The sequence below is a fragment of the Stegostoma tigrinum genome, chromosome 12 (assembly GCF_030684315.1).
Source record: "Stegostoma tigrinum isolate sSteTig4 chromosome 12, sSteTig4.hap1, whole genome shotgun sequence".
Lineage (NCBI taxonomy): Eukaryota > Metazoa > Chordata > Chondrichthyes > Orectolobiformes > Stegostomatidae > Stegostoma > Stegostoma tigrinum.
The window spans coordinates 78302932-78329307 of record NC_081365.1 but is presented as its reverse complement, the minus strand read 5'-3'; the positions used below and the strand labels follow the sequence as shown (position 1 = coordinate 78329307).

The 26376-nt window shown below is 46.4% G+C and overlaps 2 protein-coding genes across 5 annotated transcripts in view; one reads left to right on the top strand and one right to left on the bottom strand.

Moving 5' to 3' along the window:
- The window catches only part of LOC125456845 (cullin-4A-like), a 46520-nt gene extending 38272 nt beyond the window's left edge, over positions 1 to 8248 (top strand). For both annotated transcript variants that reach the window (XM_059650473.1, XM_048540296.2), the window contains one exon: positions 5657 to 8248. In XM_059650473.1, the coding sequence (XP_059506456.1) occupies positions 5657 to 5752 (96 nt within the window). In that variant the 3' untranslated portion in view covers positions 5753 to 8248. The remainder of the gene's footprint in view (positions 1 to 5656) is intronic.
- phex (phosphate regulating endopeptidase homolog, X-linked) overlaps positions 7335 to 26376 on the bottom strand; it is a 73880-nt gene continuing 54838 nt past the window's right edge. For 2 of the 3 annotated variants that reach the window (XM_048540089.2, XM_048540090.2), the window contains 9 exons: positions 25842 to 25945; positions 25113 to 25171; positions 22245 to 22299; positions 19967 to 20034; positions 16847 to 16977; positions 16027 to 16092; positions 14590 to 14694; positions 12293 to 12369; positions 7335 to 10666 (listed from right to left, as the gene is read on the bottom strand). In XM_048540089.2, the coding sequence (XP_048396046.1) occupies positions 10564 to 10666; positions 12293 to 12369; positions 14590 to 14694; positions 16027 to 16092; positions 16847 to 16977; positions 19967 to 20034; positions 22245 to 22299; positions 25113 to 25171; positions 25842 to 25945 (768 nt within the window). In that variant the 3' untranslated portion in view covers positions 7335 to 10563. The remainder of the gene's footprint in view (positions 10667 to 12292; positions 12370 to 14589; positions 14695 to 16026; positions 16093 to 16846; positions 16978 to 19966; positions 20035 to 22244; positions 22300 to 25112; positions 25172 to 25841; positions 25946 to 26376) is intronic. The other variant, XM_059650474.1, reaches the window with a different exon arrangement.

Genomic DNA, 26376 nt, shown 5'->3' with positions numbered 1-26376 from the left:
CCAGAAATAAGTAGAGGGACGGTGGTGGGGCTGGGGGTAGGATAGGTGAATCGCAGATACGTGGATTCAGGTAGGGGATTCTTGGGGTTGGTCATTGTGAAGGATGGAGCGGATAGGTGAGTACGAAGGTGGACAGTTTGTGGGAAGAGAGATTTAGAAGCTGGTGAAGTCAATATTCAGGTCATTGGGCTGTAAGCTCCTGAAGCGAAATATGAGTTTTATTCCTCCAGTTTACATTTGGCCTCGCTGACAGTGGAGGATGCCAAGGATGGACATGTCATCAAGGGAGTGGGAGGTGGAGTTAGTGGGTGACAACTCGAAGGTCATGTTGGTGTGTGAAGAGCACAGATGCTTGGCAAAACGGTCCCCGAGTCTGCATTGGGCCTCCCTGATATAGAGGAGACCACATCGGGAGCAACGGATACAGTAGATGAGGTTAACCGCCAGGAACCCGGGTTCAATTCCAGCCTCGGCATCTGTCTGTGTGGAGTTTGCACATTGTCCCCGTGTCTGTGTGGGTTTCCTCTGGGTGTTCCGGTTTCCTCCCACAGTCCAAAGATGTGCAGGCTAGGTGGATCGGCCATGCTAAATTGCCCGTAGTGCTCAGGGGTTTGTGGGTTGTAGGGGGATGGGTCTGGGTGGGATGCTTCAAGGGGCAGTGTGGACTTGTTGGGCCGAAGGGCCTGTTTCCACACTGTAGGGAATCTGATCTAAAGTTCAAGTGCGTAACCACTGCCCATAAACATTCAACGGTGTTACCATTGCTGAATCCCCCACTATCAATGCTATTGACTAGAAACTTAACTGGATCAGCCATATAAATACTATGGCTGCCAGAGCTGGTCAGACGCTGGGAATCCTGCAGCTAGTAACTCGCCCTGACTCTGCCAGTGCTGTTCACCATCTACATGGAATATTCCCCTCTTGACTGGACGAGTGCAAATCCAACAGCATTTAAGAAGGTTGACACAACCCAGGATAAGTCAGCCACTTAATTGGCACCACCTCCACAAGCATTCACTCCCTCCACCACTGATGCTCAGTGGTAGCAGTATGTACCATCTACAAGCTGCCCTGCAGAAACTCAGCAAAACTCCTCGGACAGCACTTTCCAAATCCACGACCACTTCCATTTGGAAAAACAAGGCCGGCAGATACATAGGAACATCGCAACCTGCAGATTCTCTTCCAATTCTCTCACACACCGTCCTGGCTTGGAAATATATCATCATTCTTTCACTATTGCTGGATCAAAATCCTGGAATTCACTCCCTGTCGGCATTGTGGGTGTAGCTAAGCCAAACGGACTGTAACAGTTCATGAAGAACACTCACCACTACCTCAAGGGAAACAGGAACGGGTAATAAATGCCGACCTAACCATTGACTTCCACATGCCGTGGGCTGGGGGGGGGGGGGGGGGAGAAAAATCAATAATTGTTCAAGGCACAGTACAGGCCTACTGTGTGTTAAATAGCATGTTAAGTGTAGAACTAAGCGATTCCACACCATCGGATCTACAGTGTGCAAGTGGCATGGTGCCTAAGTGGTTAGCACTGCTGTCTCACAGTGCCTGGGACCCAGCTTCAATTTCACCCTCAGGTGACTGTGTGGAGTTTGCACATTCTCCCTGTGTCTGCATGGGTTTCCTCCGGTTTCCTCTCTCAGTCCAAAGCTGCGCAGGTTAGGGTGGATTGGCCATGCTATATTGTCCATTCTGTTCAGAGATGTGCAGGCTAGGTGGATTAGCCATGGGAAATGCAAAGTTACAGGAATAAGGTAGGTGGATGGGTCTGGAATATAAAGCTGTTCAGAGTGTTGGTGTGGACCAGATGGCCTGCTTCCACACTGTAGAGATTCTATGATTCTGTCGTCCTGCCAAATCCAGTTGTGAATTGTAGTGGACAATTAAACAACTCACTGGAGAAGGAGGAGGCTCCGCAAATACCCCCATCCTCAGTGATGGAAGAGCTCAGCACACCTATGCAAAAGATAAGGCTGAAGCATTTGCAACAGTTTTCAGGCAGAAATGCTGCCTATGGTCCCCAGTATCACAGCTGCCAGTCTTCAGCTCATTTGATTCATTCCACATAATCTGAAGAAATGACAAAAAGCAGCACAAATCCAACCTGGCCAAATACTGTCCCATCAGTCTACTTCCGATCATCAGTAAAGCGATGAGAGGTAACGTCAGCACTATCAAGCAGCACCTGCTCAGCAATGCCCACTTAGTGAGGCCCAGTTTGGGTTCTGCCAGGGTCAATCGGCTCCTGACCTCCTGGTTCAAAGATGGGTTCAAGAGCGAAATAGTGGTGTAATGGTAATGTCACGATTCTTAATCAAAGGCCCGTGCACAAGCTTTGACAGGAGGCACAAAGGCTAGTGGAATTTACATTCACTTAATAAACTGGAATATAAAGCTGGCCTCAGTAATGTTGCCCATGAAACTATTATCAAATGTGGTCCAAAAACAATCACATTTACTGGTATCCTTTAGGTCTCCTGACCTGGCCTGGCATGCATTTAACTCCATATTCTTACCTCTGAAAAGTCCTCACAAGTAACTCTCTTTCAAGGACAGTTCAGGGTGGACAACAAATGTTGATCTTGGCAGTGTCAGCCATATGCCATGAAAGACTAAGTGATTGCCCTCGACAGTGTCTTCTGGAATTCCTTGTCCCGACCATCATCAGTCACAAAAATCCTTTCTCTTCTGTTCTAATCCCATTTTCTAGCATTTGGTCCATACCCTTGTATGCCTTGGCAGCGCAAGAGCATATCTAAATACTTCATAATGTTATGAGGGTTTCTGCTGTACCACCCATACAGGCAGAAAGTTCCAGATTCACACCACTCTTGCAAAAAAGTGTTTCCTTATCTCCTCTAAACTGCCTGCCCCAGACATTGATTCTTCCTTCGAGAGAAATAGTTCCTTCCTGCCTACCCTATCTACACCCCTCATCACTTCTTTCATCTCAATCATGCCCCCTCTCAATCGCCACTGCTGTAGGAAAACAACCTCGTTCTGCCCAATCTCTCTTCACATCTGAAACTTTCCAGCCTAGGCAACATACTAATAAATCTGTTTTCCCCTTCACCAGTGCCATCACATCCCTCCTGTAATATGGATACCAGAACCGCACACACTACTCTAGCTGTGGCGTAACCAATGTTTTATACAGTTCCAGCATAACGTCCCTGCTCCTAAATGCTGTGCCTCGATTAATAAAGTCAAGTATGCCTTTTTAATCTCTTCATCACCTGTCCTGCTACCTTAAAGGGCTGATGTACAGGCACACCAAAATCCGTCTGATCCCCTGTGCTTCCCAGGATCCTACCGTTTCTCATGTATTCCCTTGCTTTATTCGTCCTGTATCACCTCACACTTATCCAAACTGAATTCCATTTGCCATTGATCTGCATATCTGACTAGCCTGTTTATGTTCCTTCTGTGGTCTAAGGCTATCCTCCTCACTATATGTAATTTTGTATCCTCTGCAAGCTTACTGATCATCTCTCCTACATCCAAGTCTAAATCATTTATATAAACTACAAGCAGCAATATCCCCAACACTGATACCTGTGGAACTCCACTGGAGAAGACTTGCAGTCACAAAAAAAATCCTCAATCCTCTGCCTCTCATCACTCAGCCAGTCATGGATCCAATTAGCCAAATTTCCTTGGATCCCATAGGCTCTTAGCTAGAAGTCTCCCATGCGCCACCTTATCAAAGCCTTGCTAAAGTTCAAGTAGATATACCAAATGCAATACCCCCAATTGCTTCATCAGTGACATTTCAACCCTGTCAGAAGTGGGGTTGTTTACTGTTGATTCAGTAACTCCTCATGCTGTCCTAGCCATATGCAACAAGAAGTAGACCACATTCAGGTTTAAACTGATAGTCAGCAGGTAGCATTCTAGCCACAAGTGTCAGACAGTGTCTGTCTCAAATAACAGAGAATCTAACTGTCTCCCTTTGATTTTCAATGGCACTGTCATCATGAAGACACCTGTCAATGTCTGGAGGTTACCATTGACCAGAAGCTGGACTGGACCATCCAAGTCAATACTATGGCTACAAGAGCAGGTCTGAGGGTGTGAATTCTATGGCAAGGATTTCACCACCTGTCTCTCTAAAAGTCTATCCTTCTTCAACACGGGACAAGCCAGCGTGTAATGGAATACTCCCACCTTCCTAGATGGGTGCAGCTCTAATGACACTCAAGAAGCTTGACAACCTTCAACGATATATGAAATAGAAGTAGACTGTTTAGCTGCCGAAGCCAGCCTGTCATCCAACTAGATCGTGGCTGATCATCCCCATTCCTTTGTACCATTCTTCCTCACTATCTGCATATTCATCTGTCTTATATATAGAAATGTGTTGATCTCAGTCTTGAGTTGACTCAATAACTGAGCATCCATAGTGCTAGAGTAGAGAATTCCAAAAATTCACCATCTGAGTGATGAAATTCTTAATCCTCACTGTCCTAAATTGCCTGCCCATTAGTCTTAGGTTGTGTTCCCTGTTCTAGACCCCAAAACCCCTGCTAGGGAAACATCCTCCCTGCACCTACCCTGTAAGAATTCCATATGTTCCTATTTGTAGGCCTTTTTTTTCCTTAATCAATCATCAATTATTTCAAGTACCTTTTAAGTTAGTAGCACACATCTTCACACAACATCAAAGGGCAAACGTTTCTTGTCAGCTTGGGCTATTCCATGGAGAAGTTGTTTCAAGTCCTTGTGAATACAGTGCAACCACCACTTTTTGAATCAACTGATGTTAGACATTGCTTTGAGTGCAGGTGGAGAGCCGACTGGATATTTCACTGAAGGGATAGAAGATCGCAGGAGTTGAGGAAGAACAGTCCTGTATGAGGCCCATGTGTGGCCACTGTGCCATCAATGTAGGAAAGACCTTTGAAGATAATTTATTGTTAGACACTTGAGTTATCAGGAGAGCCTTATGAGACCAGGATTAGTCAATCTGGAGAAGTGGAATCTGAGAGGAATGGCGTGATATTTTGAAGGGATGCTGAGTTCAAACCTAGTAATATATTACAAATTAACAAACTTTCAAACCAGAAGAGAGAGACTATAAATCTTAACTCCATTTCTGCTCAGTATTGGGCATGATCTAACCCCAAAGTGAGGTAGCATGGGAAAGGAATTGGTGGTCTATTATTATAGATAGGCTGGAACAGGTCTATGATGGCTCCCCCAATTCAGAGGAAGTGAATGTCTGTGCTGAGTTACAGCTGGTTAATAGGTGTGGAATATTAAAGTACTATACTGTTGTAGTAATGGGTGGTTTACTGGGGCTGTTGTGCAAACAGGTTGTTTCGCCGAAATAGATCGAGCTGACCACTGATACAGATGTTAAGTTCTGAAATCCTATTCTTCTTTCAGCCCAGAAATAAACTGCAAAATAAAACTGAGGATTCAGTACTCCTAGAAATCAGTTGCTTATTATTTTGAATGTAATGTTAGCTGTTCCTTGCTTGGGTAATAGAAGAAGCTTTGAAGCCTGTTTGCTGATTATCTCCTGATGACTGAGACTGTGCTTTCCCATTCTCTAAACCAGAAGTGTATCATGAAAAGTCAAATCTAATCATGCATGTTTTTCGTTTCCCTCTTTATCCGTAATATTCAGCCAGGAGACCTGAAGAAAAGAATTGAATCTCTAATTGACAGGGACTATATGGAGAGAGACAAAGACAATGCCAACCAGTACCACTATGTGGCATAAAGTATAGGCCGTGGCTGTCATCGCTGAATCTCAGCTCCTACGTTGCCAAGAAAATGGCAATAGCACTGATTCTGTCTGCACTCTTCTTGGATTCAGTTTGGTTGTTGACACGAGATTCAACCCCCCTCACATCAAGATTAAAACAAGTGTTCTTTTTGGGAGTTTCGACTGTTGGCCGATCATTTCATACAGCTTTTGCACAAGGCTTTGCTTTCCTGAGGACCACCTTTCTGAAGACCGTGGAAGTCGTGTGGATCTAAAAACACTTGAAGCAGCGGTCCATCTTGTGCCTCTGTCAAGTGGCTGAGGACTGATGATTTCCTGTCTGCATTCATCTGGGTTCACATGCTGTTGACCCCTGTACTTGGCCTTTAGTTTTGATTTATTGTAAAGCCTGCCTACACTTGTTATTTCTTGCCAGTATATAACTTATGGCCATATTTCAGCAAGGGAGCCCCATTAATCTATAGAAAACAATGTGAGATTCCCTTTAGCGCGAACTGCTCTGTATTTGCACACTAGCTTTTGTAACTACTTGTGTTAGTAGAACCACCACACCAACTACTGAAGTAACTAACCTGGAACAATAATGGGATCAAACATACACCTGCTAACCCAATATCACACTGCAGGGTAACAATTAGGTGGAATTTTGTACATCAGTTTTGTTTTATGTAAATTAAAACATGTTTCTTGAAAATAGAGACAGCTTACTTGAAGTGCCAAAGACTCTAATTTCAAACATTTATTCCATTGAATAACCTTTCTATAAAGTTGTTTTCACACTGAGAAAAATTAATGCTCTTACATCAATCCTGCTCGTAACATTTTCTTCAGGTAGATGAATTAAAGCTTCCTTTCACCCACTGCCATCAGTCCACAGATAACACAGTTGTACAATTGTTTCTACTTTTGGATGACTCATTGATTCACACAGCGATATCACAGGAAATCTTGAAATTTTGACTTTGCAGGAATGTAAATACAAGAAAAACCAAATGCTTTGTGCAATATATATAAGTGCTCCTACGTATTCACTGTCAGTCAGTCAGATCACAAACTAGTTTGATGGTTGAGATGATCAGCTGAAACAGCTTTGTGACAACTTGTTCGATATTGTAAATAGGTTTTTCCTCAATTCAAAGTGCTTAAAAAAATTATTAGGTTCTTTGTCTTGCAATAACTGAACATAAAATGATTTTCTGCCATGGGTTGTGTTTTTATTGGTAAAACATTTATACAACTTAAGAGCTAATAAATTTTTCACAGTTTGTAACCTTAAATGTTTCTAGTGACAATCTTAAAACAGTCATCTGTGATTTTTTTTGGTACCTTTTTAATAATCTCAATAACCATTTATGCTCATTTGTATTTCATCCACTGTCCTTGTGTTGGTTTTACTGGGACGTGCATGATGCAGCGTGCTGCTGATGAAGCAGTGAAGGTGACAAGTAGGAGATGGCTAGAGGGCCAGTATCTTGAGTCAGCAGGATCAATGCAAGTCAATCTCCTATTGAGGAAATTGTTGGCAGTTTGTTGTTTTTTTGGCCCCCATTTCCTCCTTCCCCCCCCCCCCCCGAGAATGTTGACTTTAGAGCAGCTCACAGGATGGATATCAGAGAAAGGTGAGGAAATGGTCAGATACAGAATAATGGAGTTAATACATGGCAGCACCCAAGCAGTAAGGATGGCAGTTAGCAACAGAGGGAGGGACTAAGTCTAGACAATAGTGGAGGTGGCTGGGGTGATGTCTGGTTAGAGAGGAACTCCATGACCTTCTCAACAATTGCTGATGCTGTCATGCTTGTAACTGCTGGATGTAAGGAAAACCAAGAATGTCCGTATAAGATCTGGTGTGTTTTAACATCTCGGGAGAATTGCAAACTTTGAACAAGAAAGACTTGAGTGTGATACTGGTGGCAGATAGTTACATAAACACAGCTGTAAGTACATTTGCCTGTATTGTGCATCGCTTTCTGTGAAAATGAATGCAGGTAGCTACGGCAATGTCACAGGTTATTCACTTGAGTTTTGTTGAACACTGCCTTAGAGAGAAAGCACTGAACATTTGGTGAAATGAACATGTTCAAGACTTTATGAAACTGCATGTGATTTATTGTGCTGAGATGCTCTGTGCTGAAGGTGATACTCATTGAGACCTGGCATTGTAGGTGGAAACCAGCATAAGTGGGTCCTCTCAGTAATTGGTGATTGTATGTTGTCTCATTATTCTGGGTGATGTGCATATAGTCTAAGCAACTTCTGCATGCAGTACACGCCAGCCCAATCCTGCCTATAGTGAGTGTTATGGATTTTTTTTTATTAGGGAGAGAGGTTTAGGGATCAGAACAATATCCATTCGTCCTCCTTTAAACATTTGAAGAAAATTGAATTGATGTTTTGATATCTTTGAAATGATTTATTTGATCTATGAACGTGCTACATAATCCAGTACAAATCTAAAGTGAAAAATAAAGCAACACTTTGGCATTTTGACAGGCTTTCATAAACAATTACTATTATTGGGTTAATTTATTACACATTTCAACAAAAGATTTCTTCCTTTGGAATCCACCACAAACAGGCCTAGCTGTCAACTCCATAACTTGCTGTTTTTGAATAGTGGTCAATTCAAAGCATCTTTAATCAGCCTCACCCTCCTAGCAGGAACTTATGCCCAAAAGGAGACCAGTTCTCACCTTAGCCCTGACCCACTTGCTAGGAATGGGGTTTTGCACAGGCTGCATAAAGTTACCAAATAAACCCTGGTGAGCAGCAATAGTTGAGAGGTTTTGGATGCTCTCTTTGCTAAGTCTGTTTTTTGCCACGTTAAGCAGTCTAAAAATGTTGGTTGTTGGCAGATCTATCAGTACTGTATGTTTCCCCAGTCAGTGCTCATCAATCAAGGCTCTACAGCTCATTTAAGAGTTATAAAAATTGATCCTGCTGTTTGCATTTGGTCAAGCAGACAATGAAAGGGTCCCCCACCCCTCCTATGAGAATACGCACAATATTAGGGTCAAAATATTTAACTGTTAGTTCCCGACGTCCGTTTCAGTGTCCGTGGTTATTGGCTAGCCATACGAAATACTGCAGAGTGTTTCAGAAATGCAGAAGGTGGTGCCAAGTAAATCTGACTGTGTAACATGATGAGGCACATTCTAGGGCGTGAACACGACCCCCCTCCCTGCATTAGCCAGACATCAGGTGGCTATTTAAAGGCCATGCCACACAACAGGAGAGAGCTTCTGCTCAAAAGTGATCATATTTCAGAGGAATGGGGTGTGAGTGATAATGGGAACTGCAGATGCTGGAGAATCCAAGATAATAAAATGTGAGGCTGGATGAACACAGCAGGCCCAGGAGCACAAAAGCTGACGTTTCGGGCCTGGACCCTTCCCGGGTGTTACATTGCAACAGGTGACACATGGAGCCTCTCTTTCTCCACTCAGATATAAATATCCACCAGCTGCAGTGAGTCCTGGGAGCTTTGAAGACAGCTCCAAGGCAACCATGGGGCTCTTCACAAGTTGTTGGTCTCAGAGATTCTGGGGCGAGTCCCAAGGAAATCCTACTGAAGCCAACACATTAACTCTGCTCCAATTCTGTAGCTTTTTTAAAAAATTCATTGGATGACTTGGAGGGATGTTGTTGGGTTAGACTAAAAAGGAATTTAATTCTCTGTTTCCGACTCGTGAGAAATACCCAGCGTCTCTTCGGTGTACACAAAAGGAAAGGTTCTAGAGGAGGAACACATTTCTGCATTCCAGGGTTTGCAACGCTGACAGTTCAGCACAAGAAGCCTCTCAATGTAGTTAGCAGTGTTTGTAAGGATCTTGTTACTCCCTCGGTGCAGGATATGGAAAACTGCACCACAATCCACTGCTGGTGACTTTATTCTTCCTGGAATATGGGCTTCTCGGGCTGGGCCAGAACGTATTGTCTATCCCTATTGCCCTCAAGGTAGTGGTGAACTGACTTCTTGAACCACTTAGTAGTTTGGGTGAGGAGACGTTGATACGCCCACAGAGCTGTTAAGAACCGAGATCCAGGATTTTGCCAGAGATAGCGAACAAATGATGGTTATACTTCCAAGTCACAGTGGATTGTGGCTGGAGAGGAGCTTATAAGTAGTGGTGTTCTCCTGTGTCCGCCTTTGTCCTTCTGGCTGTGGTAGAGATCTGAAGGTGTGTTGAAAGAATTTCAATGAAGGTGAATTTCTGGAGTGCATCTTGTAGATGGTACACATGCTGCCATTGTACTGGTGGTGGAGGGAGTTTTGTTTTTTTAAGGGTGTCAGTCAAGTAGGTTTCTCAACCTTGGACATTGTTGCTGAATTCAAGTAGGGACTACTCTAATCCATTCCGCACTTGTACCATGGGCAGGAGGTGAGTTACTTGTTGCAGGATTCCCAATCTTTGACCTGCTCTCGTAGCCTGTGTTTTTCAGGCTGTTCCGGGATGCTCACAGTATGGGGGGGGGGGGGTAGTTTCCTTGATGGTAACACCGTTGAAAGGCAAAGGGTGGTGGTTAAAGGCTCACTGATGCCCTGTAAATGGCCTGAGGCATTCAAGCTATGAAAAATCAGCTGTTTTCCAAAACCCTGGAAAGCAATAATAAAAAACAATGGGAGGCTGGAATAGTGAGGAACTGACGGTTGGCCAACGTGGGTTCCAATGTAAATATAAATAAATGAAAATGATGAATTTCTCAGAAATGCAGACTTGGTGCCCACTTCCTTACATCGGATGTTAACAAGCAGTAAGTGAATCCAAAGTTAGTGTGATATATGCAAAATCCCCGAGCAGTCCCTACCACACTCGACAAGATTTCTCTCCTCGATTCATAGCTGATGGCGTGGGACAGTTATAGGCTTTGCTGAATTCTTCAAAGTTACTCATTGCCCCCATGACCCTGAAAGAAAAACAAATGAATTGATCTTGCAGAAGAATTCAAAGCAAACGATAGGAGCGTGGTTTTCTGTGTTCCAGAGCTGGACAGAAAGAGAACTCAAGGTTTGTGAGAAGACTTGTAGCTCAAGCTTTTGATGTGGTTGTTGACTTGCTCACCGAGCTGGTAAGTTTGCAGATGTTTTGTCACCATGCCAGGTATCATCATACTATCCTCACCAGCATTAAATTCACCGAGGAGGAGGAGAACAACAGACTTCCCTTCCTGGACATAGTAGTCAAATGTAAAGCCAGACCAGCGTACACAGGAAGACCACCCATACAGATCAGGTACTCAACTACAATAGCAATCATCCCAATACCCACAAACGGAGTTGCGTCAAAACACTTTGCAAGTGAGCTGCAGCACCCCTGGAGCTGTGCAAAGCTGAGGAAGAACGCCTATAGGGCATCTTTAGAAACAACGATTACCTGAAAAGCACAGTCTACTAAGGCCTACACAATAGACCACAACAGGAGGGCACAACACATCTAGAGACACTAGTTACCCTAACATACATCAAAGACATGTCTGAGATGAGCACTGGGTTACTCTGGCCCTTAGGAATCATGGTAGCCCACAAATCAACAGCCGCACTACGACATACTGACGAGAATAAAGGATCCGACAACCACAACTAACAGAACCAACATTATTTGCAAAGACTGCCAAAAAACATTACATAGGTGAAACCGGAAGGACACTAGCCTTCGGGATTCACCTACACCAACTATCAACCAACAGGCGTGACCAATTGTCACTCACTTCAATACACATGGACACCAATTCAACTGGGACAATGTAGCCATCCTACAACAAGCCAACTAAAGACACACGTGAGAATTCTTGGAAGCCTGGCACTCAAACTGAAACACCATTAACAAACATGAAGAGCTGGACCCCATACACCAACCACTAAGAAACAAATCTGGCAGTGACACCACACACTGCAGCAAACTGACAGACATAAAAGGCAAGTGGGACAGAATACTGATGCTTCACCAGAGGCGCACTGATGATGTTACCCAGTACAGTGATGAAACCTCTGTAAACAAACTTACCAGCTCAGCAAGCAAGTCAACAATTGCAGGAAGAGAACTGACTGAAGCACCATTGCCTCACCTCCACCCAACCAGAGGACACTCCTATTGGCTGACCAAGAGGGTCCCGTATGTATGTACGATGGGCCAAATGACCTCCTTTCTCACCATAACAACTCTGTAATTCACCTGAACTGAGCACACAGAGTCTCAAATATAACGAATGGAAACAGCAGTGTAAAACAGTCTCCTAAATCTGCACTAATTGGCAAACTCACTCAGCAGTTCAAAGAGTGCCTTGTGAGAAAAGGGAGGGGCAAAAGGTACCAGACTGGCCTAACGCTATGAGAAAGGAGTGGAGCAGAAGGGAGTGTGGTTCTGCTGTAACTCACAGTGATAATGGCATAGAGCCATGTCTACCATTCACTATTGGAATCATTCTCCTTGTCCAGCCACTGTCAGCTTACAATGTCTTCAATTTAACAAAATATTAAACCAATCTCCTTTCAGCAATTGTATTTTTTTGGAGTTAGTGAGAGCCAAACCCTACCTGAACTCGGAGGGACTGTGAGCGCCATTCAGAATTTTATTCCTAGCTGCTGCTGGTCGATAAGCATTGCACCGAACCTAGGAAGAAGATCAGCATGTTGAGTGTCACTCTCACCCAACAGGGTGGAGTACGCAGAGATATTCTGAGCGTTACTGGAACATGTAGGACCAGGAGCTAAAGTTGACAGTAGGACAGGAGTGAGGAATAATGCACTAACCATGAATATGTTTTGCATATTTGTGCTCCTTGAATGCCAGGAATAAGACCACTCAAGTCAGCACATCCCAAAGGATCACAGCTAAAGGACTGTGAATCATCAGCCAGAAGCCTCTAAAGAGTGCCTACCTTTGAATAAACAGTGGGGTCTCAGTATAACAATCACTCTCTTACATGTATAGTGTATTCTCCAGATACAGTGACCTCCCCATGCAGTCCATCACTCCAATTCACACAGATCCATCACTCTGGGCAATGAGAAACAATACCAGGAATAGACTATTCAGCCCCTAGGGCCTTCACCATCACTTAACAGGTTGATCCTCAGTCTTTGTTGTCTGTTCCCATTGAACCTCAATTCCCAACAGACCAAATATCTATACCTTGCAGTGCTCCAAGTGTATCAGTGCTGCCCAAGGGGAGGCCGTCATAGTATTCTCTGATGTCGATATTCATGTGTAAGTGGGTTCAGTCGAGGGTGTCCAGGGTTTGTGAAGACCACTTGCAAGGTATCAGAAAGGTGACAGAAACCTGTGGGGCAGTTGGTGACTGACCAGTATCTGTGCACTGCAGATGTCGCTGAGATTCCCAATAATACACCACACAACTGTTCTGTCAGCACCTCTTTGTGCAGACAGAACCAGTGGTGGCTATTCTCTTCAGACTATCCCAGTGCTGTGTTTCTGATACATTTTGGTTACCTGTCTTCAGGGCTGATAAACAGATCACAGTCCCTTCCATCCACCCACTCCTTCCTATACAGAACAAGAGGGCATTCCTCATTTTCAGCGCTGTGATCTCCACTCCGGGCCACGTCCCAAGTCCCCAGCGCTGTGATCTCCACCCCAGGTCAGGTCCCAATCCCCAGCACTGTGATCTCCACTCCGGGCCACGTCCCAAGTCCCCAGCGCTGTGATCTCCACCCCAGGTCACGTCCTGATCCCCAGCACTGTGATCTCCACCCTGGGCTGGGTCCCGATCCCCAGCGCTGTGATCTCCACACTGGGCTGGGTCCCGAGTCCCCAGCGCTGTGATCTCCACCCTGGGCTGGGTCCCGAGTCCCCAGCGCTGTGATCTCCACCCTGGGCTGTGTCCCGAGTCCCCAGCGCTGTGATCTCCACCATGGGCTGGGTCCCGAGTCCCCAGCGCTGTGACCTCCACCCCGGGCTGTGTCCTGATTCCCCAGCGCTGTGACCTCCACCCCGGGCTGGGTCCCGATCCCCAGTTCTGTGATCTCCACCCCGGGCTGGGTCCCGATCCCCAGCGCTGTGATCTCCACCCCAGGTTGGCTCCTGATCCCCAGCGCTGTGACCTCCACCCCGGGCTGGGTCCTGATCCCCAGCTCTGTGATCTCCACTCTGGGCTGGGTCCCGATCCCCAGCGCTGTGATCTCCACCCCAGGTCAGGTCCCGATCCCCAACGCTGTGATCTCCACTCTGGGCTGGGTCCCAATCCCCAGCGCTGTGATCTCCACCTCGGGTCGGGTCCCAATCCCCAGCGCTGTGACCTCCACCCCAGGCTGGGTCCCGATCCCCAGTTCTGTGATCTCCGCTCTGGGCTGTGTCCCGATTCCCCAGCTCTGTGATCTCCATCTAGGGCAGGACGGACCCTGAATCCACCTCAACCCAAACAGGGATTGAACCCCCTACAGTTGTCACCAATCTGATCCACAAAAGCCATCCAGCCAACTGAGCATCCCAGCCCACCCAAGGGTCTGAGTCGTCGTGGCAACATACACTTTTACCTGCGTGTGGTGGCTGGGAGACTGATGACAAAGTCTCCGATTTCTCTCAATTACCCGGCTGGCCGTGAGTCTCTCCTGCTTTTGTTGCCGTGGGAGGATCTTACACATTGATTCTCAACCAGTTTGGTCATATTAAGACCTCACTTCCCTTCACCATCGGAGATAGGAAGCGAAGCCAGAGGCAGTGTCGTCACCGCAAGACCGAGAGTAAACTAAACCTCGGCTCTGAACACACCCGACACAGTTCAATGTCATCACTCGGGGTGACCTAAGCGCACTCACGGTAATTGGGGAAACATTGATGTGGAATGTCACAACAACACAAAGGGTGACTCACATGAGCGTAACTTAAAAAGAAGAGCTGGTTGTTACTGAGTTGTAGACCTGGCAGTAGGGGCTCCTCTTTGTCTCCTCGTTCCTCTCGTATCCATTTTCTGTAGGCCTGGGAGTGGGGGGCAACGGGGAACAACATTCATCATCATTAAAGTGTAAGCATATGGTCAATCAGACTGGGTGGAGGACCAGTCTGCACATTTCCACCATCCTTACCCTCTTCTTTATTGGTGATTTAACCGACCATTGGTTTAGATTAGATTCCCTACAGCGTGGAAACAGGCCCTTCGGCCCAACAGGTCCACACCGCCCCATGGAGCATCCCACCCAGACCCATCCCCCTATAATCCACGCACCCCTGAACACTACGGGCAGTTTAGCATGGCCGATCCACCCAGCCTGCACATCTTTCTGTTAAATTTTGAGAGACAATTGCATCCAAGTACTTTCACACATCATGCTTGCTTCATGTTGTTCGCAGGAGAATACCAAACCTTCAGGTGGACAGTCACAGGCCCTGGGTGGATAGAGTCTGCCTGCAGAGCAGTGGCAGCACCGTGGCTCAGTGCTTAGCACTGCTGCCTCACAGCGCCACGGAGCCAGGTTCAATGTGACTGTCTGGGTGGAGTTTGCACATTGTCCCCGTGTCTGTGTGGGTCATCATGGTCCGATTTCCTCCTGCAGTCCAAAGATGTTGAGGGTAGGAGGATTAGCCATACTAAAGTGCCCTTAGTGTTCCAGTATATGTAGGCTGGGTGGATTGGCCATCGCAGGTCTACAGGGATAGGAGGGGGAGGAGGATGCTGTTTGGGGATTAGTGTACATTCAATAGGCTGAATGGCCTCTTGCTGCACTGCAGGAATTCTGTGTGTTGTTGGTAGTGTCGTTTCAGTCTGCCTGAATTCCTACAGCTTCACCGATTCGCTTTGGTTGCAATTATGTGAAGCTCAAAACAAACATGCAGGGGGAAGAAGGTAGAAGAGACTGATCAGCAGAGGGCAAGCACAGAAATGATGGGCAGAGTTGCCTCCTTCTCCGTTGTGACCACTTGACAATGAAACAATTGAAGTTGTCTTGCTGTTGCCTGGTCACAGTACATGGTAGACAATGCCCAATGGAGAGGGCTCCTGACTGGCACTGTTGCCAGTGCCCATTATCCAGTTGACCCACCACCTTGCCCTGCCCCGTAGCCCTGTGTGCTCTTTGTCAACCCCTTCAGATGTAATAACATTGCACCAGATGTGGGAGTGGGCCAAGGGCTGTTTTCCATGTGATCTCTCATAAACTCCAAAGGCAGTTTGGCCGTTGCGTGGTGCTGGTGGGGGCAGGGTTTCCTGACTTCACAATTCATTCTATGTTTTGGCTGACAAAGCCATGACCCCAAGCAGGGCAAGCCTGTGGGAATTCCCAGCTTAAATGTACACTTCTGGCGTTTGCATACCCTGAAAGCCTGCCGTAGCCCAGCGTTGTCAGCAATGTTCTCTCCCAGAGTCCTCTGCCCATTTACCTACAAGACACAAGATTATTTATTGACTATGTTTCCAGATAACCACATTGTTGCTGGCGAGGCCCCATTGTTTGTTGCCTATCCTTGAACTGAGAAGTTTCCTGGACCATTTCAGAGGGCAATCGAGTGTCAGCCTGGCACTGTGTGTTCAGGACCACAAAGGTCTAGGGCTGTAACCCTTCTATAGTTCCCAGCACACATCCTTAACCCTCCAATAGAGACCGGGACACACCTCTAACCCTCCAATAATGCCCGGGACACACCCCTAATCCCCCTATAGTACCTGGGACATATCTGTAACCCTCCTATAGTGCCCTCGGCACAGTCCAACCCTCCTATAGGGCCCAGGGCTCATCCCTAACCCTCCTATAGCACCCAGGACACACCCCTAACTCTCCTACAGTACCCGGGACACAGCCCTAACCCACCTATAGTGCTCAGGACACAACCCTAACTCTCCTATAGCGCCTTCAACACACCCCTAACCCTCCTATAGCACCCTCAACACACCCCTAACCTTCCTATAGCACCCAGGACTCACCCCTAATCCTCCTATAGCACCCAGGACTCACCCCTAATCCTCCTACAGCGCCCTCAACACACCCCTAACCCTCCTATAGTGCCTGGGACACACCCCTAACCCACTTATAGTGCCTGGGACACACCCCTAACCCACTTATAGTGCCTGGGACACACCCCTAACCCACCTATAGTGACCAGATCGCTTAACCTTCCTATAGCACCCCAGATGTACCTGCAAACCAGCCACTGGCCAGTAGTAATCATCGTACTGTTTAATCATACATTCGGTCTTGTCATTGAAATTTGAAATGGATGCGTTGCTCCACCACTGATGTAAATTTCCATTTTTGTCATATTTTCGACCTACAAAAAACAAGAAATACAGAATTTTCACATCTTACACATAGACTGACATGTCAATCGCCCCATCTCCCTTGATGCAGCTGGTCCACTTCGATAACTGTTCTGTCCTCTTCTACTCTATAGTCACTTGGTAACACGGGACTTGAAAGTTACTGTTGTAAGAGACCACACCTTTTATTGTCTCGGTTAAACAAAATATCGCTTTGAAGGGGAAAGTGTGCGGCGAGTTGTTTGCAGCTTGCAAAATGACGTGAAACTAACTGAGACAATGTCACTTTTTGGGGATAGAGTCCTGACCAATCAACACTATTTGTTGTGGGATCAGGAAGGGCCAGCATAGTAACAACCCTCTGATTGGTCAGATTTCACCGTAGCAGACACGGTGAGGGAAATGCAAACAGAGGAGGAGCAGATGTGGCTCCAGATGTGACTGCATCAACCCTCCCCACTTCTCCAGTGAAGTTGCTCTCTACAACTCTGTCGTAAGAGCAGAAAAGCCTCCATCCACAGATGCTGAAAGAAGTAACTTTAACACCCTGAGGAAAAAGAAATACCTTTGGTCCAATGAATGAATGAAGACTGCAAATTACAATGTGGCAACATTGAAGAATCGAAAGGATTGAGTTTTGTGATGAGACCACACCTGGAGTACTGCGCCGGTCCTCTCATGGAGTCATACAGCACCGAAACAGACCCTTCGGTCCAACCCATCCATGCTGACATCCAATCTGACCTAGTCCCGTTTACCAGCATTTGGCCCACATCCCTCTAAACCCTTCCTATCCATACACCCATCCAGATGCTTTTTAAATGTTGTCATTGTACCAGTCTCCAGTGTGAACTGCAAGGTGAGATCAAAGGGGAGGGGGGATAAAGCGGGCTCAGGGACTGAGTTGATGGATTGCCTATGTTCATATTAGATGGCAGAGCCAACTTGAAGGGCTGAATGCCCTACTCCAGCTCCTGTATCCCATACTTCTACAATGCTCCCCTTTACTCAACACATGTGAAGTCAGGCAGAGAGTGTTCCACTGACCTGTCAGTACCTAAATTGCCTGGACGGCACAGTGGCTCAGTCGTTAGCACTGCTGCCTCACAGCGTGAGGGACCCGGGTTCGATTCCACCCTCAGGCAATTGCCTGTGTGAAGTTTGCACATTCTCCCCGTGTCTGTGAGAGTTTCCTCCAGGCAGTCTAGTTTCCTCCCACAGTCCAAAGATGTGCAGGCTCGATAGATTGGCCATGGGGAATACAGGGTTACAGAGATAAGGTTTGGTCTGGGTGGGATGATCTTTGGAGGGTTAGTGTAGACTCGATGGACTGAATGGCCTACTCCCACTCTGTAGGGATTCTGTGAGACAAGCAAAGCCAAGGAAATAAGAGTGAAAGGGGCATTCGGCAGCAGTGAGGCATGTATCCTAAAGACCTCTGGCTCTACCTACCTGAGGGCAACAGTGGCATCATCATCTTGTTACTGACCTAGTAATGCAGAGGCTCTGGCAACAGTGGGATGAATTTAAATTCAGTTAATCAATCCTCAGGACACCTCAACTGATGGTGACTGTGAAACCATCAATGGTCGGAAAATCTCTGGTTCACTGCTGTCCTTTGAGGAAGGAAGTCTGCCAACCCACACACGACTTTAGACCCAACTCAATGTAATTGACTCTTAACTGTTGTCTGGAATCACAGAGTTGGCCTTGGAGGGAGTGCAATGTCAGTTTACAAGAATCATACCTGGACTTCAGGGGTTAAAGTTATGAGGAGAGATTACACAGATTAGGCCTGTTTCCTCTAGAATTTAGAAGGCGAAAGGGGTGATCTGATCAGAGTCTTCAATATATTAACAGGAAAAGACAGGATAGGTAAAGATAAACTATCTCCACTAGTTGGTGTTTCTAGAACCAGTGGGCATAGTCTGAGAACGAGGGCCAGGCCATTCAGGAGAGAGGTTAGGGAGAATTTCTACACGCAAAGGATAGTAGGTGTTTGGAAAATTCTTCCACAAACGGCAGTGGATAATGGATCAGTTGTTCATTTTAAATCTGAGCTGGATGATTTTTTTTGTTAAGCAAAGGTATTAAGAAATACAGGTCACAGAACAGCCATCGAAACATAGAAAATGGGTGCAGCTGTAGGCCATTCGGTGCTTCGAGCCTGCCCCATCATTCCATACGAGCATGGCTGATCATGCAATCTCAGTATCCCACTCCCAGTTTGTCTCCATATCCCTTGATCCTTTTAGCTGCAAAGGCCACGTCCAGCTCCCTCTTGAATATTTCTAATGAACTCACCCCAACAGCTTCCTGTGGGAGAGAATTCCACAGGTTCACAACTCTCTAGGTGACGAAATTCCTCCTCATCTCAGTCCTGAACGGCTTACCCCTTATTCTTAGACTGGTATGCTTTGTTCTGAACTTCCTCAACATCGGGAACATTCTTCCCGCATCTAGCCTGTCCGTCCCATCAGGATTTTATATGTTACGATGAGATCCCACCCTCTCATTCTAAATTCCAGTGAGTACAAGCCCAGTTGATCCAGTGTTTCTTTCTATGTCAGTCCTGCCATCCCAGGAATCAGTGTGGTGAACCTGTGCTGGACTCCCTCAATAGCAAGAACGTCCTTCCTCAGACTAGGAGACCAAAACTGCACACAATACTCAAGGAGTGGCCTCACCAAGGCCCTGTGTAACTGTAGCAAGACACCCTTACTCCAATACTCAAATCTTCTTGTCATGAAGGCCAGCGTGCCATTAGCTATCTATGATCTCATTAAATGGAGGGACGGCAGGTGCTGAATGGTTTACTCCTGTTCCTATTTTCCTAAGCCACGCAGTTCAAGGGCAGTTACAGAGGGGAGGCCAGTACAGGCCTTATCAACAATGCCATGCTCCAAAGGGTTTTTAAAAATCCACATTTCAATTTAGAGAGAAGTACCATTAAAAATTATACCGAGAGCTCCTCCTCAATGAGAGCTGACAGTCACTCACCATTGTCATCGAACGCGTGCGAAAACTCATGTCCAACAATGACTCCGATCGCACCGTAACTGATAGACCTGAAATCAAAAGCAATTCTGATTGGAATCCTCAGAGATACTCATTGCCTCAGGACTAGAGAGAGAGAGAGAGATCACACACTGTGCCACCCTGCCACCCCACAAAAACCCAATAGTTCTTCTCAGCAATTTCTTGACAGGTACATTTTGACTTTTGGGGCTACTTTTTCATTCTCATTTATTTTGTGACATACTCACAGACTAACAATATATACCGTGTTTGTGTTGACATGTACGTTATTTGGCCTCAAACAGAAGCAGAATTAGAAGAATTCATTAATATCACCAATAATTACCTGCTCTCCGTAATACTTAAATCCATGACACACAATGAATTAATATCGTATTATGCAGTATTTAAACTGGTACAAGTCAGTGGGCATGAGCGTGCAACAAAAGCTTTCTTCAAAATAGCAGACACACAATTCTACAAGTAAAAGCCATCGGCCCTATACACACCTTCCACAGACTGGTGTGATCACAGTTAATGTGTTATCGTGCAAACCTCTGATCTCAATCATGGAGTTAAACTTAACAATTAACACAATGCTCATTCCAAGAGCATCCATTACAATTTCCCTGCCCCTCCACATTTAGTAGCTGCTGAGCACACATGGTCTTAAGCTAGAGATTCTACATTCATTTGCAAGAAATTAATTAACACAATGATTTACAGTTTCCCAACTCCTCGCCAGCTGAGCATTCCTTTGTTAACAGGTTTACAATTGTTCACTCCCTTTGCAGCCTTCCTCCTTCTCTCCTCTCAGCCTCCGTATCCAGCCTTCTTCCCCTGCGGTGAGGTCTCTCTCCCTCTCGTCTTCCATTACAGCCAATTTTCCTCTTTCTCCCTCTTTCTCTCTCTCTCTCTTTGCTGCTGTCTCCCTGTCATTGTATCTTCTACCCCCCATCTCTGCTACTACCTGTTCTCTCCCTTTCTCTTTGAACAGTCCCCACCCCTCAGTCAGATCTGAACTGTCCATCTTTCTCTCTCTCGCCAATTCACACCTCTCAGTTCCCATGACCACTCACTGTTGCAATGGTGCTCCTTGCTGGTCTTCCAATCATGGACTGGCTTTGTGCCATGTTTGCTGCTGATTGGCTCAGTTTAATTTCTGTGTCTGTACTGACTGGGCCCTTGGCAGAAGCACAGAGTAGTTCTCCCAGGGCCCTTGCGATTCCCTAACCAGTGCCAATCAAACAGGAAATCTGACAATTTCCCTGCCCGCCCGCACCCCCCCCCCGACTCCCAGCAGCACACCTACTCCCCACCACAATCCTGTGATTGTGGAATCTTGCTGTGCACAGATTTACTGCTGTGAACTTTGAAAGTGAATGGGCCTCACCGACTGTGAAATGGTCTGGGGAGAGTGCGAGGGAGCCGCAGGTCATTTTTCTTCACAATCATCAGACTCTAAAAACAGCAAATGGCAGATTCGCCATCCGGACACTCACACGTTCACTGACCCAAGACAGGGGCTCCCCACTCGCTCCATCACAGCCTCCCCTCCAAGTGCCTAAGCCACCATTTCACCATGGATGGTTAATTGATATGCCTCCTACTACCTTCCCTCCCTCCTTTCCCCCACCTCCCAGCTGTAGGGAAGGGGGACTTTGAATGTCTATGGCACCTCTGCCAATGAGATAACGCACCGCGTAGCCCACGTTAACGCTCTGGGAACTAGTTCTCAAATCTCACCGTGGCAACTGATGAAATCTGGGATCAAAGCTAGTGGCAGTGGCCGGATGTCTATCATCACTAATATCCTTCAGGGAAGGAAATCTTACCTGGCCTGGGCCTTTGTGTGACTCCAGGCCCACTACAGTGACACAGACTGTTAAGTACCCTCTGAATAGCCTAGAGAACCTCTCAGTTCATCAAGGGGCAATTAGGGACAGGCACTAAACCCTGTCACCCCCATCCCAGGAATGAATGTTGAGAAAGATGGGGCCAGCTTGTATAGTGTGACAATATTGATCAAGTTGGTTGCCTTCAGTAGTGTGGGGAATGGATATGTTCAGGGCACCAAGGAATGCTCCCCCTGCTCTTCCTCAAATATCATATCATCCCTAGAGTGTGGAAGAAGGCCATTCAGGCCATCGAGTCCACACCGACCCTCTGACAGTGGGAAATGCATTCAGCTCAGGCCTAGGATCGAGGCTAGAGATTAAAACTTGGGTCAACTCATTCCGCAGCGACAGTGGGCACTTACATTGGATACTTTTCTCCCCAGAAAAACGGCTTCTGAAGCTCTCCTGCTGGGAATTCTGCAAACCGGAAAAGAAAGAAACAAGGTTGTGTTTAACTTTTATTTAATTCATTCACAGGATGAAGGTGTTGCTGGCCAGGCAGCATTTATTACTCATCCCTAACTGCCCTGAGGACGATTAAGAGTCAACCACATTGCTGTGGGTCTGGAGTCACATGTAGGTCAGATTGGGTGAGGATGGCAGTTTCCTTCCCTAAAGGACATTATTGAACTAGATGGGTTTTCTGACAATTGACAATGATCATCATTAGATTCTTCATTCCAGATTTTCTTTGAATTCAAATTCCACCATCTGCAGCTGTGGGATTTGAACCCCTGTCCCCAGAACATTGCCTGGGTCTCTACATTAACAGTCTGTGACATTGAGCTCTCCTGACCTTCCACCCAAGGCACACTGAACTCCGTCCACCAATCGGGGCTCAAGAGCAGAGGACATAAAGTGGTCTGGCTGAAGTTAGCCAATCAGTTGTCTGTTTTACATCTCAACTAAACTCCCTGTGCCTTGACTCGGGTACTAGGTACACCAGAACTGTGCATACCATTCTGCTCTCGTCCCTCTATCTGCCTCAACACACATCTCCCGAGTGAGCGACTGCATCCTCTTCAACAACCATTGATATAAGGCTGAAATAGTATCAGAGATAATGGGAACTGCAGATGCTGGAGATTCCAAGATAATAAAATGTGAGGCTGGATGAACACTGTGTTCATCCAGCCTCACATTTTATTATATTGATATAAGGCTGACTGCTTCTTTATCTTCAAACACCTGTGAATCAGAGAAACATGGTTCTCCCTCCAGCCAATAAGGACGCTGGACTCCCTCACATACAAACAGATCACCATCAACTGTTTCCAGTTCTTACTGACTAACTATAACCTGGTCACTCCACCATGGAGTCAGATTCTGCTGATACACTTCGCGATTTTGCCTATTGCCCATCCCAACATCACGGTTCTGAAAGGGCTGCATCCCACTCTGACAAAACACTTGGAATGTCAAAACCATAGCTTCAAATCCCGGCACAAGCTCCACTTCCCTCCAGCTCCCAATTCCCTGGTAAAGGTTGAACCAGGCCGTTCACAATCTCATTACCTTCGCCCCTAAAGTGCATCCAGGAAGGGGACGGGTGTGGCACAGCGGTCATGCCAGTAGATTAGTAATTAAAACCATTGAGTAATCCAGAGGCCTCCATGTTCAAATCCTACCACAGCCAACTCATGATGTTTAAATTCAAACAATAAAGTCAGGAATTAAAAAGCCAGTTTCATTAAATGAGACTGTAAAACTCATAGGTTTTAAATGAGAATCGGTCTGTTTTACCAATGCTATTGAGGGCGGAAGTTTACTGTCCTCGTCTGGTCTGGTCTATATGTGAATCCAGATCTACAGCAACATGACCCTTAATTGCTCTCTGAAGTCAGTGAGTGAACCACACAGTCCTAGGACAAATAAGGATGGTCTGTAAATATTGACCTTGCCAGCTAATCCTTCAGCCGTCGAAGAATTTACAGTAAACAATCTAATGTATCCTCTCCATCGCAAAGATGATCTACTTTCAGGTCCAGAACATTTCTGCCTCTGGCCCTAACTCTATCACATTTTTATCATTCTGTTAACATGTTATCGCAATGTTTTTCAGGATTAGATCCCTTCCAATTCAACTCCTGTTTGTCCAAAGCTCTGCTGCCTGTATATTGGAGAGTCACTCTCATCTGTCACCCAGCAATCTGACGCCAACAATACCTACAGTGACTTTGGGTCCAGTAATGTTGAGAATTCGACACTGTCACCGTACTCTCACCTTGGTCTCGTGCTCAGCCATGACTGTGATCTCCTCCAGCCATAGAACCTTCAGGAATCCTCATGAAAGGGACAGGAGGATTAATGATAGGGTACAATGGAGATTTTCCAGAATGGTTTCCAGGGTGAAGGATCTTAGCTGCCAGGATGATGGTGCACGGAGGAGAGGTGACTGGGAGGAGGTTCAATTGAGGTGGCCAAGATGGTGGCAGATTTAGATAAAGGTTGTCCCCACTGGTTGATGTTACCAGGACAAAGGGGAACAATGAGAAAGAGTTGGGAGGGAGTTACAATATTAATTTAGACAGAGCCTGGCATTCGCTGCCCAGAAGCCAGGTGGAACTGGAGGCAATCAAGGGATTCTAAAGGGACAGGCACTGGATGGACTTAAATCAGCAAGGCCATGGGGATACAGCAGAGGAAAGGAACCAATGAGATGTCTCTCTAAGGAGCCAACAAGGACTCAAGGGGCTGAACGGTCTACTCCTGTGGTGGTCTATTTCTCAAAAACCTGCTGGTGCTCCACTGCTCCTAACCAGGGGCTTCCTCCATGGCTCCTTCACCACACACACAGCTTCAGTTGCATTCAACCTGAAGTGCAGAACGCCAGTTTCTGCAGCGCTCCCTCCCCCTGCCCTTGAGAACGCCCCTCAAAAGCCATTTCTTTGACCAAGCCTTTTTGATCACTGCCATCAGGCCTGACTCTCTCCTTCTATGATTGAGGAAGTCTCGATTTAAATAATAAGATTTCTTTTTAATTACGAACGGTCCACTAACTAGTCTTTGATTCCAGGTTGGTGTGGGTAGGACTGTTGGACCTAGGTCTGTTTCCCTGCTATGAGGTACCCAAAAATGTAGCTGCCCTTTCTGGATGGCAGTGTGAAAGCCAGCGAGTGAAGCTGGAGCTGAGAAGGCTGAGCACTGTCTGTGTCTCATACAACCCAGAGTGTTACATATTTACTATGATGCAGCTTCACCCACCCGGAAACTGAAAGCAAGGTACTTACGGATCTGGTTAGTTGTTGGAGAGTAGAAGGCATTAACCGTGGTGGGACTAGTGTACCAGCTGGACAAAAAGGAGATGGTCACATTAGACAAATCAGCTCCCATGCGTTTCAGAACAGTTCCGAGCACGTATACGTTTGAAAGCACAGCCCAGAGGTGAGAATAATCCTCTGTTAAAGGGGAATGCAATTCCGAGTGCAGTGAATAATATTCCAGAAGTAGCTCAGAGATCATCGGCTCAGTTGGTTTTGAGATAAGGGAGATGCATTTAATACCAATGCCAGACTGGAAGCAGTTCACTAGGATCACTCAGTTCAACATTTCCAGCTTTCGGAATGGGCTTTATGCTCAACGCTAAAGGTCTTTAAAGGTTTGATTTTTAAGAAATGAAACATTTGGAGAAACGATTACCATAAAAAGAGGTTTGCAATGTTGGAGGGGGACAGGCAAAGGGACATGTTGCTGGATGTTGGCACTGCCCCTGTGATTACCCAATTTGGGTGGGTACCGAGAGGGCATGTAGAAGCAGAGCAGGGGGCCCTCCATGCTCCCACAGGATCTGCTCGGGAGGTCACCTGTGACTTTATGGTAACGTTTGGAGACCCAGGCTAGTCACGCACACTCACACAAAGTGCTGTCTCTTTTTATCGATTTGGTTTGATTGATTGCTGTCATGTGTTACCTAAGTAACGGTGAAAAACAGCAACATCGGAAGACAAACACGCACTCACTCTGTCTTCGAAACACGGCTCCTTAAGTAGGAGAAACCTGTCTGAGCGAAGAAGTGAAGGGACTGCAGGACGTTGTCAAAGTAGTTGGTGTGAGAGACAGTCAGCTGCGGAGAAAACAGGCAAAGCACAGTCATAATTACAGACATGGAGGTGAACGCACCAGCACAGATCCTAGTGTACCCCAGTGCAGCCTCGAAGGGTCGGAGCAGGCATCTGCTAAGGAATCATAGCTAGATCAGCACATCCTGCTCAGCACCATCCACACCTTGTTACAAATGTCGCCTTTGGCCCAGGCTGCTCAGGGAGATCGTAAGAACATGAGATGAGAAAGGAGTAGGCCTTACAGCCACTCAAACCTGGCCCTTCTTTCAATACGATCATGTCTGACCTCATCTCATCCCTAACTCCACTTTCCTGCCTGCTCTCCATCACCGTTTAACCCACCATTAATTACAAATCTGTCTGCCTCCTCCATGTCCCAACGGCCACCATGCTCTGAATTCCAGATATTCATGACCCTTTAAGAGAAGTAGTT